This window comes from Globicephala melas, chromosome 10, assembly GCF_963455315.2.
Source record: "Globicephala melas chromosome 10, mGloMel1.2, whole genome shotgun sequence".
In the NCBI taxonomy this organism is placed as follows: domain Eukaryota; kingdom Metazoa; phylum Chordata; class Mammalia; order Artiodactyla; family Delphinidae; genus Globicephala; species Globicephala melas.
The window spans coordinates 80305772-80321196 of record NC_083323.1 but is presented as its reverse complement, the minus strand read 5'-3'; the positions used below and the strand labels follow the sequence as shown (position 1 = coordinate 80321196).

General features: G+C 39.0%; 1 protein-coding gene across 8 annotated transcripts in view; it reads left to right on the top strand.

Annotated features, from left to right (window-relative positions):
* BMAL2 (basic helix-loop-helix ARNT like 2) overlaps nt 1-15425 on the top strand; it is a 143200-nt gene that overhangs the window by 79367 nt on the left and 48408 nt on the right. For 5 of the 8 annotated variants that reach the window (XR_009565420.2, XM_060305890.2, XM_060305889.2 and 2 more), the window contains exons 13-15: nt 338-446; nt 3451-3529; nt 4957-5065. Coding sequence is in view for 7 of the 8 variants with exons in the window: in XM_060305890.2 (XP_060161873.1) it covers nt 338-446; nt 3451-3529; nt 4957-5065 (297 nt within the window). In the remaining variant the exon portion in view is untranslated. Of the gene's footprint in view, nt 1-337; nt 447-3450; nt 3530-4956; nt 5066-7048; nt 7605-15425 lie in introns of those variants that run through there. The other 3 variants (XM_030830507.3, XM_030830506.3, XM_060305886.1) reach the window with 1 other exon arrangement.

Here is a 15425-nt window from a genome sequence, read left to right as displayed (position 1 = left end):
AACTGTACTTCAATAAAAGAAAAAAAGTGGTATTGCTCTGGCTTTAGTGTGGAGATTAAAGTGGGAAGGAACTGTATGTACTCAAAGGTTACAGGTCATGATTGAACCCTCAATGACTTTCCACATATTTGATTCACATCACTCTTCATAAGCATCTTAAACCATCATGAGTTACGTTTGTAATGTAAGCATGAATATTTGTAACATTTTAGGATGCAGCTGGTTTATTAAGTAAGAGGGAAATAGGAAATATATTTGAATTGAAAGAAAGATACTGACCAAAGTTATATATTTTTTTAAAGCCCTCTATTGAATCTTTCCTTCTGTTATTATTTAGGATCCTCAAGACAGTCTTGCATTAGTGTGCCTGGAATGTATACGGGAACGGTACTTGGTGCTGGTAGTATCGGAACAGATATTGCAAGTGAACTCTTGGACTTACAAAGGTAATGTTTTATTGCTGCAAATACTTTCACAAAATTATCATCATATTTACAAAACCAATATTAAAAAATCAATAGGTTTCCTATATGCAAACAATAACCAGTTCAATAATATAATGGAAGAGAAGATCACCTTTACAGTAGCAACATAGTTTGGAAAGTCCTTTCTAAACATCACACAAAATCCCAAATTTATTAAGAAAAAAATGGATAAATTTAATTAGATAAAAACTCAAAAAACATAACTATAACCATTATAATTAGTAAGGTTAAAAGACAAATTATACACAGAAAATGTACTTCATATGATAAAATGTACTCATTATCTTAATACATGAAGAGATTTGTATAAAGAATAAAGTTATTGAACTTTATATTAAACTGTATAATTTTATATATATTAAACTTTATGTGTAGAATAAAGAGTAAAGTTATTAAAGGAGTCATTTAAATAACTCAATAACAAAAAATTTAGAGAGTGGACATAAATAGAAAATAAAAGTGCAAATGGCCAAGAAACTTTAAAAATTGCTCAACCCCACTCACAGTTAAAATTATATATGTACAAAATTAAACAATAATGACATACCTTTTTTCATTTAGGAGATTGTCAAAGATTTGAAAGTTTGGTGATACTAGTGAGAGTCTGAGGAAACAGTCCCTCTTAAACTGTCCATGGGAATATAAACTAGTGCGAGCTCTTTGAAGCACATTTTGACTACAGCCATCAAAAATATAAGTGTATGTGATCTCAGACTCAGCATCTCTACCCCAGGATCAAATATTCTTACACAACTGCGCAGAGACCCATGAACAAGACTGTTTCTTGCTGCACTGTTTAAGTAGTGATTTAAATATTTAAATCTTTACCATAACCATAACTTATTTTGGTATATCCATACAATGGCATACTCTGCAACAGTTAAATATTAGGTAGCTCTGTTTATGCTAATATGGCAAGAGCTTTATCTGGTTAATAGAAAAAAGCACAGGAATAGAACAAAAGAATAGCATGTATAATAACTCACTTGTATAAGAAAAAAGAAAGATATGTGTGGATATATGTGAATATGTGTATATACAGGCCCATAATTGCTCATCTAAAACCCTTTAGACCAGATAGGTTTTGAACTCAGAATTTTTCTGGATTTGAGAAAGGCAATGTTTTGGAATTCAATTTTTTTTTTTTTTTTTTTTTGCGGTACACGGGCCTCTCACTGTTGGGGCCTCCCCCTTGCGGAGCACAGGCTCCGGACGTGCAGGCTTAGCGGCCATGGCTCACGGGCCCAGCCGCTCAGCGGCATGTGGGATCCTCCCGGACCAGGGCACGAACCCGTGTCCCCTGCATCGGCAGGCGGACTCTCAACCACTGCGCCACCAGGGAAGCCCCTGGAATTCAATTATTTTTAAGAGATATGTGTAATACCCGCAGAGAACAGTTATATCATGGATAGCACCCCAAAATCAATTAAATCAGTATTTCTGCAGTGAGAAGTATTTACAGATTAAATGGTGAAATGTCTGGGAGGAGAGGGGAAGTATGAGTTCAGGTTAAATACATTTAACAAGATTAGGATAATTATTGAAGCTGTTTGGTGGGAATATGAGATTTCATTATATTGTCTGTTTTTATATCTAAGTTTTCCATAATAAAAGCTTAAAATGTATTTCTGGAGTGAATTGTAAATACTTGTACTAAGTAGGACAAAGTTCGACCAAAACACTACCCTGAGTAGGGTTAGAATCTAACTTCCTTTGCATGTGGATATTCAGTTTCCTCACAGCATTTACTGAAAAGACTGTCCCTGCCCCAACTGAATGATGTTGGCACCCTTGCTGAAAATCATTTGACTGTATATGCTGGCAGGGATTCGTAGGGAAAGTGGAAATTGAGCCAAAGTTGCTAGCTGGGTGCAGCTGCAGGATACAGTGGGGAGAGCATTTATATATGGCAGCACCTCAGCCAATGTATGGAGGTGAGCGGGAGAAAGGATGGTGGTTTCAGCAAACATCAAGGAGATTCACTGAGAGAAGAGCCAGGTTGCTGAGCAACTGAGTTTTAACTTGATTAAAGGGACTTTTAACTAAGGTGAAGTCAAATAGGGGAGGGACTTAAATAGCAAGTTTCTGCCCAGTGACTAATACGAAGAAAGCCATATTTCAGAAGATTAATCTGGTAGTGATGTGCATGTGGGGGCAGATAGTTTTCATCTTTAAACAAAGGCTACTTGAACAGATGGTGATTTTAAACCATGAACCACAGATGGGAAGCCAGCCAAGCTATATACATTACATTGTGAAAAATCTCTAAGACATGTCACTGATCTTTTCGTCTGTGTTTCCTACCTAATTCATTTCATTCTTCTGTTTTAATTTCTCCCTCTATACTTTCTTGTCAGTTGCCTTCTTGGGAATACAAAAGGACATAAAGTTATGTTTATGCCATTATGTTTCACATAATTGAGCATTTAGTAATATATTTTATGACACTGTCAGTTTTACATATTAAGTCTTGAAGAGATTTATGATCAAAGCGTATGATTATGTTTTTGTCTTTATGTGTTCCATTGATTTTGGACCTGGGGATGACCTATTACAGTAAAAATATGATGCATTTTCTACTTTAAAAAAAAAGGTTGCAGGATGTTAGGAAATCTTTCTTTATTCTTAGTTCTGCTTTTCAGTATCCTGATAAGGAACTGAATGCCTGTCTTGAACCATGTTGTTATTCCATTACTTTGCCACGTGCTGTATTAAGACAGGTAACGTGATTTACTTAAGAGCTTTCACCTCAGAGTTTGTTTCTATTTATATAGTGTTTTCAGCACTCCATAGTCAAAAATAAGTCTGGCACTGAACGAGTCAGTCTGATTATGAAAACTGTTGTGATATTCAGTCTTATGTTCCTCCCTGTATTTTTATCAGTAGATTATGTATTCAGAGGAGAAAATTTTCTAAAATATATATAAATAGACACATAAAATGTTTTATGTGTCACTTTTTGAAGGTTACAGTCTTCTTCATCCCTTGATGATTCAAGTCCAACAGATTTATTGAAAGATACTCACACTATAAACTGCAGGAATGTAAGTACCATTGTAAGTGATAATATTTGTGAAATAAATGAACAATAACATTGCTCCTTGTTGATTATTTCCTTTGAGAAAAGAGGCCATCCTGTAAAGAATGAACCCTTTCTACTTAGCTCAGAGTTTTTAAGAGGCAATGTAGAATAGTGGTTAAGAGTGAAGTCGCTTGGGACCATACTATCTGGGTCCAAGTTGTGATTCAGGGTAACCTCCTGCATGTTATTTAAACTCTGCACCTCAACTTCCTCATTTGTAAAAAAGGGATTAATAATAGCACCAGTCTCTTGGAGTGGTGTGTGAATTAAATGATTTAATACACAAAGAAACAAAAACTTCACAGTGCCTGGGACACAATGTGTGCTCAATAAATGGTAGCTATTATGGTTATTTTAATAGATTCGATTCCGTGGATTAAATATACTCCTTAGGGTCTGGAAAGATGTTTAAATAATATAAGCTACAGATTAAGTACTACCTACTATTTAATTCAATTGAACAAATACTAGCTATTTGAAATGCATTGTTGCATATACAAAAATGACTGAACATAGTGCTGAAAATGTGGAAGACCCATATACAGTTCTGATGTACCCCAGACAACAGAAAGCTCTAAAGTAGGTATATAAACTAAGTGGTGTAAGAATGGAGGAGAAAAGGGAAATTAAATCTGACCAGGGACAAAAGGGAACTTGAAAATATCTTTTTATATTAATATAGGCTTTTGATCTAGTATTTGCCAGTTTTACTCATATATTTAGCAAATGTTTATTGGGTACCCATTTTGTGCCAGACAATATGCCAGAAACAGGGATTTAAGTCCTTGTAACACACAAGAATCTCCAAGTAGTGTACGTTATATAGGCATTCTATGGCAAAGTTCATCAACTGAATAAGACAACATAAGTAAAAGATTTCTTCTTATGATGAGCTACATGAACATTGATTGTTTGTCCTGTGACTATTTAACAGTATGATAACATTTTGGTAAAAGTCTCTGGTTTACTCCATTCCCTGCTCCAAAGCAGTATTTCCCATTGTAGTTTCATATGAGATACTTACTGTTTTATCATCATTTTAAAAAAACTGAAATAGCTTTTCATTTTTAATTGAAAACTTTTCCTTATGTATGTAATTCAGTTACGGTTATGAATAATGCGGGGGCTTTGAAGTCAGGTAGACTTGGGTTAGAATCATGGCTCCAACACTTTGGGCAAGATATTAGACTCCTTAGGCCTCAGATGCCTGACCTCACGACATGTGTAACATGAAACGAGATGATGCTTGTGGAGTACTTAGCACAGAATACAAAGTGTGAGCTGCCATGTTGTTGATGGCATTGCCAGAGTGCCCACATCTGAAAATTGCTAAGAGGTCTTTATTTCATTCAAATAGGAGACTTTCTATTTGTTATTCTTTCTTTACAGATGTCAAATAAGGAGCTGACTACACTAAGTCCTTCTGAAATAGGGGAGCTACAGGCTACAAAGCAAAACCAAAGTGCTGTTGCTCCCCATAGGCACGAACCACTCCTTGGTAAGTTTTCTTTGGCAACTGCCTGCCATTTTGGTTTGCCAAAAACTCTTTCTTAATCACTATATTTTCAGGCTTAGGAAATTTCTAGAGATGCAAACAACTTTATGATTTTTCCCAAAACTACAGTGAGGTATCACCTCACACTGGTCAGAATGGTCATCATCAAAAAGTCTACAAATAATAAATGCAGGAGAGGGTGGGGAGAAAAGGGAACCCTCCTACACTATTGGTGGGAATGTAAATTGGTGCAGCCACTATGGCAAACAGTACGGAGGTTCCTTAAAAAACTAAAAATAGAGCTACCATATGATCCGGCATTCCCACTCCTGGACATATATTTGGAGAAAACTAATTCAGAAAGATACTTGCACCCCAATGTGCATAGCAGCACTGTTTACAATAGCCAAGACGTGGAAGAACCTAAATGTCCACTGACAGATGAATGGATAAAGAAGATGTGGTTTATATACACAGTGGAATATTACTCACCCATAAAAAATAATGAAATAATGCCGTCTGCAGCAACATGGATGGACCTAGAGATTATCATACTGAGTAAAGTAAGTCAGACAGAGAAAGACAAATATCATATGATAGCACTTATATGTGGAATCTAAAAAAATGAACTTATTTACAAAACAGAGATAGACTCACAGACATGGAAAACAAACGTATGGTTACCAAAGGGGAAAAGGTGAGGAGGGATAAATTAGGAGTTTGGGATTAGCAGATACAAACTACTATATATATAATAGATAAACAACAAGGTTCTACTGTATAGCACAGGGAACTATATTCAATATATTGTAATAAACTATAATGGAAAAGAATCTGAAAAAGAATACATATATATTTTATATAAAATGATTGAGTTTTATACATATAAAACATATATGTATAAAACTAAATCACTTTGCTGTATACCAGAAACTAACACATTCTAATATATTTTTTATACTTCAATAAAAATAACTAAGAGTTTTTCATTCAAAATCATAAATACAGTAATCATGCTGTTAATTTTTAAGTGTATGCTACTCAATGGACCTGACACTGAAAATCTGATTATCCACTGAATCAGTTATGGGTATTATTAAAACACACAATTTCAGTAAAACTAAAGTTCTTGTATTTAGGGGAAAATGTCCATTCTTAAGAAAAAGAATTTTTAAAGATACCAACCATAAAATGTTTAAGATGTAATTATTCATTTTAACTATGTTTATGCAAAGTCCAAATGAAGAAAATTGAAATGACACAATTTTATACCCCCCCATAACTGACTCTGATCTCCTGAAAATATATGTTAAAGAGAATCAAAGGACTTGAAGGAACCTGGACGTCAGCTTCACAGAGAGCCACATATTAATCATTGCAATTCTATTGTGCTTTGAAAGATACCTAGAAAACTTCGATTAATCTGTAGCTGTGTTTTAACCCTGAATTTCTAGAACCTCTTCCTTATCTCTGATTTAAATCTCATTTCCATGGTTCCTCCTTATTTCCTTTTTCAATCAAAAATCTGGGGACCGCCCCCACTTTCATAAGAGTCTTTCAAATTTGGGGGAAGATGCTTTTGTCTCAGCCTTCTCATTTTGGGGTTAAACAAGCAGAGTATTTTCACAGGCAGATTAAAGTTAAATTTCTCCTTCAAGGCTCTATATACACACATGAATAAACCCCAACCCCTAGCTTCCAACTGTCTGGGAGTCTGTACCTCTTAGTTTTTACTTTCTATTAGAAAGCTCGTAGACTAGCTCACTTACGTGCATCAAATGAGTGAAGCTCAATTTATCTGACAGCAGATTGTTATAAAAATAGGCGACCCATTTAAAAATGTATCAGGCTTCTGCAATTTAAGACATATACTTTGCCTTCAGTAATACATTGTATGGTATCCTAGCCTTGCTTTGCCATTTTTGATGATGACTCATTTTTTAACCTCCAAGTGTACTTACATAAGCCTGTATTTTAATTCAATAGGAGAAGGTGCCCAGCTGGATTTTGATGCCCTCTGTGACAATGACGACACAGCCGTGGCTGCCTTCATGAATTACTTAGAAGCAGAGGGGGGGCTGGGAGACCCTGGGGACTTCAGTGACATCCACTGGGCACTCTAGCATTTGATTTTTAACTCAACATGAGAAATATTTTGAAGCATTTCGCTTACAAAAAACTATATATTCTTCTGTACTGTACTGATAACTGTTTTTATCTTTTATTCCTATTAATGGTTGACCAGTTTTTATAGATTTGCTCCTGACTTTCACAGGGGTACAGGGAAATGTGATGTTTCCCTTCAAATTCTCAAAATTTTCTATAGACCACTTTACTCACTGACATAGCTTAAAACCCACTAGTTGCTATATTTTTGCTAAAGTCTTTCTAACCAAGGATACCACATGTATCTTGTTTGGGTTTTGTTTTTATTTTTTGATGCACTTGTTTTGAGTTTGGGGAATTTAATGTGTTGACATCTTCCTTGTGTCTGAGATTCATTTATAATTGATTTATAATAGAAGATTTGTGTAATTTGGAACATTTCCATTCCTTGTGTATTTCCTTAATTGAGGATAGGGCTTATCCATTTTAAGAAAACGATGAGTACTTGAACATTTAAAGGGACAGTGCAGGGCTTCCCCGATGGCGCAGTGGTTGAGAGTCCGCCTGCCGATGCACGGGACACGGGTTCGTGCCCCGGTCCGGGAGGATCCCACATGCTGCTGAGCGGCTGGGCCCGTGAGCCATGGCCATTGAGCCTGCGTGTCCGGGGCCTGTGCTCCGCAATGGGAGAGGCCACAACAGTGAGAGGCCCGCGTATCGCAAAAAAAAAATAAAGGGACAGTGCAATTTGTAGTGGTAATCACAGTGAATACTGTATTCAGTCTTTGTAGACTTGGGCAAGCACAGAGCCACGATAGTTATGCTCAGTTGAGCACTTTGAGATGGATTTTAAGTGAGATGATTTCTTATTTAAAACTCAGAAAAGAAAAAAAAAGCTGAGAGAGTTTCAGCTTTGCTTACAGAAAAGGAAAGATCTTGGGCCCTACAGCTTGGTGGTGGTTAACCTTTTCCTATAAGATTTAGTCTTAATATAACCACTCAAGATTCTTATTACAGATGGAACAGGGTTTTGATGCTGAAAAGGCTTTTAGCAACCTTTAGGATTAGTCTTAGAGGAAGAAACAGGCCCAGGCAGAGTCAACGCCTTGTGTAATGTCACAATTAAGTTCATATGTCTTTTAATGTTTAATGTATATAAACCAGTTTCTTTATACACATTTGAGAAAGCAGTAGTCTCACTGGTTAAATGATTAGTTAACTGACCTAGGAACAGTTGTTGGCTTTTTAAATTATTAGGCAATTACAGTTACTATTGCCTGTAACCAAAGGTAGTTATATAAGTGTGTTTTTAAAACCATGAGGCAACGAGAAAGAATTTAAAAACCAATTTTCTAGCTATAATTAAAAATCGAGAGCATTTTTTAAACCAGTAATTAATTCAGAGTAGCTCAAATTGAGGGCAAGAATTAAGGATATTTAAAATACTGTATGTAGGGACTTCCCTGGCAGTCCAGTGGTTAGGACTCCACGCTTCCACCGCAGGGGACATGGGTTTGATCCCTGGTCGGGAAACTAAGATCCCGCAAGCAGTGCAGCGCAGCCAAAAAAAACCCCCCAAAAAACCAAAAATAAAATTATGTGTAGCTACCTTTTTGAAGATCATACTTCCATAATACCTATGGTTTTAATAGCTCTTTCTAGTTTATTACGTGTGTTCCCATATATTCTCTTTTGTGCCCCACAGGGAAAGTAATGATAGTCTAGGAAACTAATGGGGAAACTCTGAGGCTCAGATATGGGGATCAAATCCAGTTTTCCTTTTCTATGTGGTGCTGTACATCTCCAGCAGATTTCCCTCAGAGCCCCACGAAAACAAAGCATTCTTTTGACCTCACATATTTCCGTAGGCTGTAAGTAATAGATTAGAACTTTCAGACACGTTAATGGCAAACATAGCAACAGGCAACAACCAAAATCAAATGTTCCTTCACGTTTGACATTTGCAGTGGCCGTGTGGGCAAAGATGTATTGGCCTATTGTCTTGAGCCGATGCAATGTTCCAGTAATGTCAGAGGGTCAGCACCATTCCTGGTTCTGGCATTTGAGGACTTGGGAGACATCTAGGTTTAGAATAAGCCAGAAAAACCCCTCACAAGATGGGGGATACATTGGTTTGTAGTGGCCTAAGCATGACAGTTAAGTCTGAAGAAGCATGAAGGATCACATCTGTTCTCTAAGCCAGAGAGGCCTGCCTACAAATGTAACATTTTAGGGATCTGGACCATTGCAGGTCGGGCTAGACCGCCAGAGTCAGCCTAAGCTAGTGGTAGCAGGATAGGTCATTGTGGCTGCATGACCTCCAAAGCAGGTGGGGCAAAACTTCATGATGCAGGGATCTGAGAGGCAGACTTTCTAGAGGCTGGCCATGGCTGCTTGCACAGTAACAATTCTGTCTTTGCAAGAGGAGAGGTTATCCCATAGCCTTATGGATGGAAAGTCAATTGAAGGCTTTGATCCTTTAGTAGCCCACTCTGATATTTAGCTTTTGCCCTGGACCCAGGATCCAATCCATGCATTGTATGATGCTGTAGCTCTAAGCTCAGTGCTTTCTTCAAAATGCATTCTATTTATATATATATTTTTTCTGTTTATATTTGATTGCTACTGGGAGTGACGTATTTTTATGCTTTATACTATATTACTTTTTTCTCCTACCAATTAAGTTCTTACGTTTTGGTGAAAAATATAAGTTTAATGAAAACATCCTATAAAGAATACTCTTTTTTTTTTTGGCGGTACGCGGGCCTCTCACTGTTGTGACCTCTCCCGTTGCGGAACACAGGCTCCGGACGCGCAGGCTCAGCGACCATGGCTCACGGGCCCAGCCGCTCCGCGGCATGTGGGATCTTCCCGGACCGGGGCACGAACCCGTGTCCCCTGCATCGGCAGGTGGACTCTCAACCACTGTGCCACCAGGGGAGCCCTATTTTTTTTTTTTTAATTCTGAGAATTACCTACAATGATGTAGTGCAGTGAGAGGCATGCCTGGAATCAGGAGAGCCCACTCAACCTAAATTTATCTGTGTGACCTCAAGCAAGCCATTTAAACTCTCTGTACCTCTGTTTCCTTTTTTGTAAAAAGAGGTTTGATCTCTCCATTTACTTCCAGTTCTAATTCTGTGATTCTGACCCGCAGGACTCGAGCATTAGCCTGTTGCTAGACATATGCTGTCCGGTATGATAGCCGCTGGCCACATGTGACTACTGAGTACTTGAAACATGGCTAATACATATTCAGATGTGCTATGAATGTAAAGTGCGTACCAGATTTCAAAGGCTTAGTATGAAAAAAGGGAATATAAAATACCACATTAACAGTTTTATATTGATTACGGTTCAAATATTTTGGGTATACCAAATTAAACATTAAAGTTAATTTTATTTTCTTACAGTCCTAATGTGGCTACTAGAACGTTTTAGATTACACATGTGGCACACTTTATATTTCCATTCTATGGCCCTGCTCTAGAACATTTTATTAAGTGGATGTTATTTAAGCAGACCAAAGGTTATAAGTATGATATTTACCTCTAAATGCTATGGTTTAAAGGACATTTATTGATCCTCGGTTCAGTGCAAATAACTGTGAACCTCTATCGATGTATCAAATTTAAAACTTTTTTGAAATGAGTAAACTTGAAAATGTTAGACATTTTATTAGCCTGAAATCAAACAAAACTTGAGGTATATGTTGACACCCTATGGTAGTCACTAAATTGGGAAATCCATTGATAAGCACAAAGACAAACAAGAAGATACAGAATAGACTTTTGGTAAATAAATGGAATTAAAGGAAAGTATCTAATTACAGTGTCATAATGGGAAAAGGCTTATATTCATTGGTCCTCATAATCTTTGACAGATCTCCATAGAGTCTAGGACACAGGTATATAAAATAGCAACTCTCTAGGTATCAGACCATGTTTAGTGGGTCCAGTTTCAGATCCTGCTGTAAAGAGGAATCCACCACTCAGGTAGGTCATTGTTGGGCTCTGGAATTAGAGACTCAGATTTGCCAAGCGTAGTATTGTGGGCACAGCAGCCCTGACGTCTACAATGATCAGAAGCCATAAAGAAAACCTGCTGCGTGGCCACTAGGTGTCACTTTCCCATTCCTATAGGGCTTTGTTTTCATTAGATTAATTTTTCCAAGTTCCATGGGGCCTAGGACAGGCATTTATGACTTCTGTGTCCAGAATAAGTCTGCCCCTGTTTTATAAGAAATGCTTTTTAAGAGAAGTCTGGGAAGATCCCTTCCACATAAAATAAGAATTTTGGTTTAGAGACCTCTCCAGATGTGGCTCCAGTAAAAGCGGACTTTGGAAGGAAAACCCATCCAACCTAGAATGTGCTTTCTGAACTCATTGCGGAGTGTTGAGTGTGTGTGTCACTGCTCTTAGTGTTGAGTTTAGGTTTGTCTTTTATACAATTTTTAAGCTCTTTTCCATTTCACTTGCTCTTGTGTGTATGTTGGTATTTTTTAAATTTTGTGGTAAATAATGAAGAGTGAAATTAAACTATATTTTATAATAATTACTAGTTTGAAGTTTTCATTTAACATTTTAAACTTCCTCCAAAAAGTGTGTCCTTAACTATTTTATAAAGTGGAAACATAGAATGGGTAGAAGATCCAGTGTTCTAAGACCACTGGGAAGGGAGGTATATGTTACTTTATACATTTTGGGGTGTGTTCATCAGGGTGTACTAACTGCTGTCACAACTCTAAAGTGTCAGTGGCTTAATCCATTAAAGGTTTCCTTCTGCTCATATCACATCTGATGTCATTAGCACTGTCTCCCTGACTTGACTCCTCCCCCTTCCCTGCCTGTCTCTCTTTCCAACTCTCAGCTTTGCTTTCCTGTAAGCGGGTGTTATCCTCTAGTGGACCTTGTTCTCCATACTAATGCTCAGAAGCTCCAAGCACAAATTATCCTTATACCTGACAATTACAATGGAAAGAGAGCTTCTCTATTTCCTAGTAATTCACACAAAAATGTCCATTGATTAAGCCTCTGGTTCAACTTGGTTCAGATGGACTTTTCTGTGGTCAACAGGCTGAAATATACAGATGGCAAGGCTTTGGTTCCATGACTAAATCTGGGTTTAAAGGCATCCTTGAAAGGGAAATCAGGTCAAAAATAGCCAACTGCCTGACAGCCTAGGGCCAGAGGAAAGAATGAGGATGTAGGCAGAAGAGACAATGGAAAGCTTGTAACTCTTGAGAGCTGATGATTTCCTAGAATTGTGTGTTTAGGTTATGTGAGCCTCAAGTCTTTCATAGTTTGTTTTTGGTTGTTGTTTTTTGGTGTGTGTGTTTTTTTTTTTTTTTTTTGGAGCGTGGGTCATGGCAAGGAATAGCAAGTTACATCACATGTTTTTAAGCCTTGGCTACCTCTTTTGTTTGATACCCAGCCACTAGTCACTTTGGAGGGCTCTGTCCATTGCCTAAGGTATGTGTTGAGAGAGACAATAAAGGGTTGTTAAATCCTTGTCTCCCTATGTGTTTCTGGCATTGACTTTACACTTTCTTAGGCAGTCCTAGCACTAGGCTAACTGTTAGGCAGTATTTCCCACATTTACTCTTATCCAGGAAGAAATCTGTTGCATGTTACCTTGGGGGTAAAGGCATCAAAATAATTTTTGCGATAAAATATTTGTTAAAAAATACTAAAATTAGAAGCCTAGATTATATAAACTTGTAACTTAAGTGACCTCTTGGAAATCTCATTTAATACTTGGTTGAATATGCAGTAACCCAAAAGGCTTCCCGTCTATCAGAACCAACATCTAGACCAATAGCAAACAATTACCTGATTGTTCAGTTATTTGTGGGAATCCATAGTATTCTGTTTCATTTAACAAAGATCAAGAAAGACATAGTTATAGGGCCTGAAATGGTTTTTTTGGGGGAGGATGGATACATATCAGATTATATGTAAGATAATCAAACTCGTAATATTTACAATAGAAAGGATACTATTCTATTTCTTTGTAATAATGGTAGCAGCATATTTTGTTTTTAATTGGTTTTCTGATTATAAAGGAACTTTATATTCATTATCGAAAATTCAGAAATACAGAAAAGTGGGATCCAATCAAGATGGGGAGTAGAACGACGTGGAACTCACCTCCTCCCACAGATATATCAGAAATACATCTATATATGGAACAATTCTCCAGAATACTTACTGAACGCTAGCAGATCTCAGACACCTGAAAGGACAAGAAAGATCTGCAGATAACTGGGTAGGACGAGAGGAAAAAAAAAAAATGAAGCAGAAGAGGACCTGTGCCCCTGGGAGGGAGGAAAGGTTCCCACACCCTGGGAAGTCCCAGGGACATCAGCCAGGACAGAAGGGAGCTTTAGAGGCTCCATGGAGAGCACAACAACTGGTTTGTGGCAGGTAGAGCAGAGACCTGCACAGATGGTCCGTGCCACAGCTCTGCGTGCCCCAGCCCAAGACGCATGTCTGCTGGTACAGGCTGGGGCTGGGTGCTGAAACTCGGGTTTCAGAGGACAGATCCAGGGAGAAGACTGGGGTTGGCTGCATGGAGACAGCCTGAGTGGGGCTGGAGCGTGGTGCAGCTGCAAACAGGGGTGTACACGGAAGAAGCCCAGGCCTGCCATTAAAGCAAAGTGCCATTGATAAGTGGCGCATAAAGGGAGGGGTGGGCCCGCCTTAGCAGCCTCTTTCTCTGCCCCCCAGCCACTGCCTCAGTGGGCTCCAGGAGCAGGTACCAGCAGGTTGCCCACATGCAGAGGTGGGGATGAAATCATAGCTGAGCCCCAGGGGCCATGTGAGTTAAGAAGCAGGGCTGAGGGCTTCCCTGGTGGCACAGTGGTTGAGAGTCCTTCTTCCGATGCAGGTGACACGGGTTCGTGCCCAGGTCCGGGAAGCTCCCACATGCCGCGGAGCAGCTGGGCCCGTGAGCCATGGCCGCTGAGCCTGCGCGTCCAGAGCCTGTGCTCCGCAACGGGAGAGGCCACAACAGTGAGAGGCCCGCGTACCAAAAAAAAAAAAAAAAAGCAGGGCTGAAATATCTCCCCGTGGCTGTATGAAGCATGAATTTAAACCTCTGCCACCAGCTTTGTAAACTCAGTGCCTGCAGGACATCTGAGCAGACAACAGGGGCTCCTGTGGCTGGGATGGGTCTGGCTTTATCAACCATGAGCTTTGTGGGCACATACAGGTGGGGGCTGGGTGAGGTGAGGGTCTGAGCTGCCTCATTAGCTCCCACAGCAGGTTCAGATACCTGATTACTGCAGTCCGGGACCTGATCTGTAATGGATCTGTGCTGGTGGCCTTGTGAAAACAATGCCTGAGGGACACTAGGGTCAATTGCCAGCATTCCCACGGTTGAGGCAGGGCCAAGGGCGATGCCAACAACAGTGTACTTTGTGAGCCCACACAACAGGTGAAAAGTGACACAACAGAGCGCACTCACTGGTGGACAGCTGTGACGGAGGAATATGATCCCACCTACCTCACACCGCAGCTCAGAAATGCAGCTCAAAAACGGATCTGGCAGCTTCTACTCCAGCAACTAGGGAGCAGACCCTGCCCCTGACAGTGCTGTGACAACCACAGAGCAAAGAGGAGGACCCGCTCAACATCCAGGGCAGGCTCTGGTCACCACAACATCAGTCACACCCCCTATCAAGGGGATAATGGCTAGGACACACTGAGGAAAGAGGTGGCAGGCATTCATACTAAAAACAGCCCTTGCACTAAAAATATTAAACCCACGCAGGCTACACAGGGACACCCACATAGAAATAGCCCTCCAAGACCACAGTAGATAATCGTTTCTCCTAAACTCACAGAGTAAGAGAAATACAAGTGAAATGAGGAAGCAAAGGAACCGCTCCCAGTTAAAAGATCAAAAGAACTCCCCTGGAAGAACAAACAATGAAACACCTCTTCCGTCTGACAGATATAAGTTCAAAAATGAGAGAATGAAAATACTGAAGGAACTAAGAAAGGCTACTGATAGAAATGCAGATTACTATAAAAAGGAACTAGAAACTATAAGAGGAGCCAAGAAAAATTAGAAAACTAATTTGCTAAGATAAAAGCTGAGCTAAAGGCAATGAATAGCAGATTGAACAATGCAGAGCAAATAAGTGATCTGGAAGATAGAATAATAGAAATCACCCAACCAGAACAGCAGACAGAAAGCCAAATGAACAGAAAAATGAAAGCAATGTAAGAGACCTATGGGATAATATAAAGTG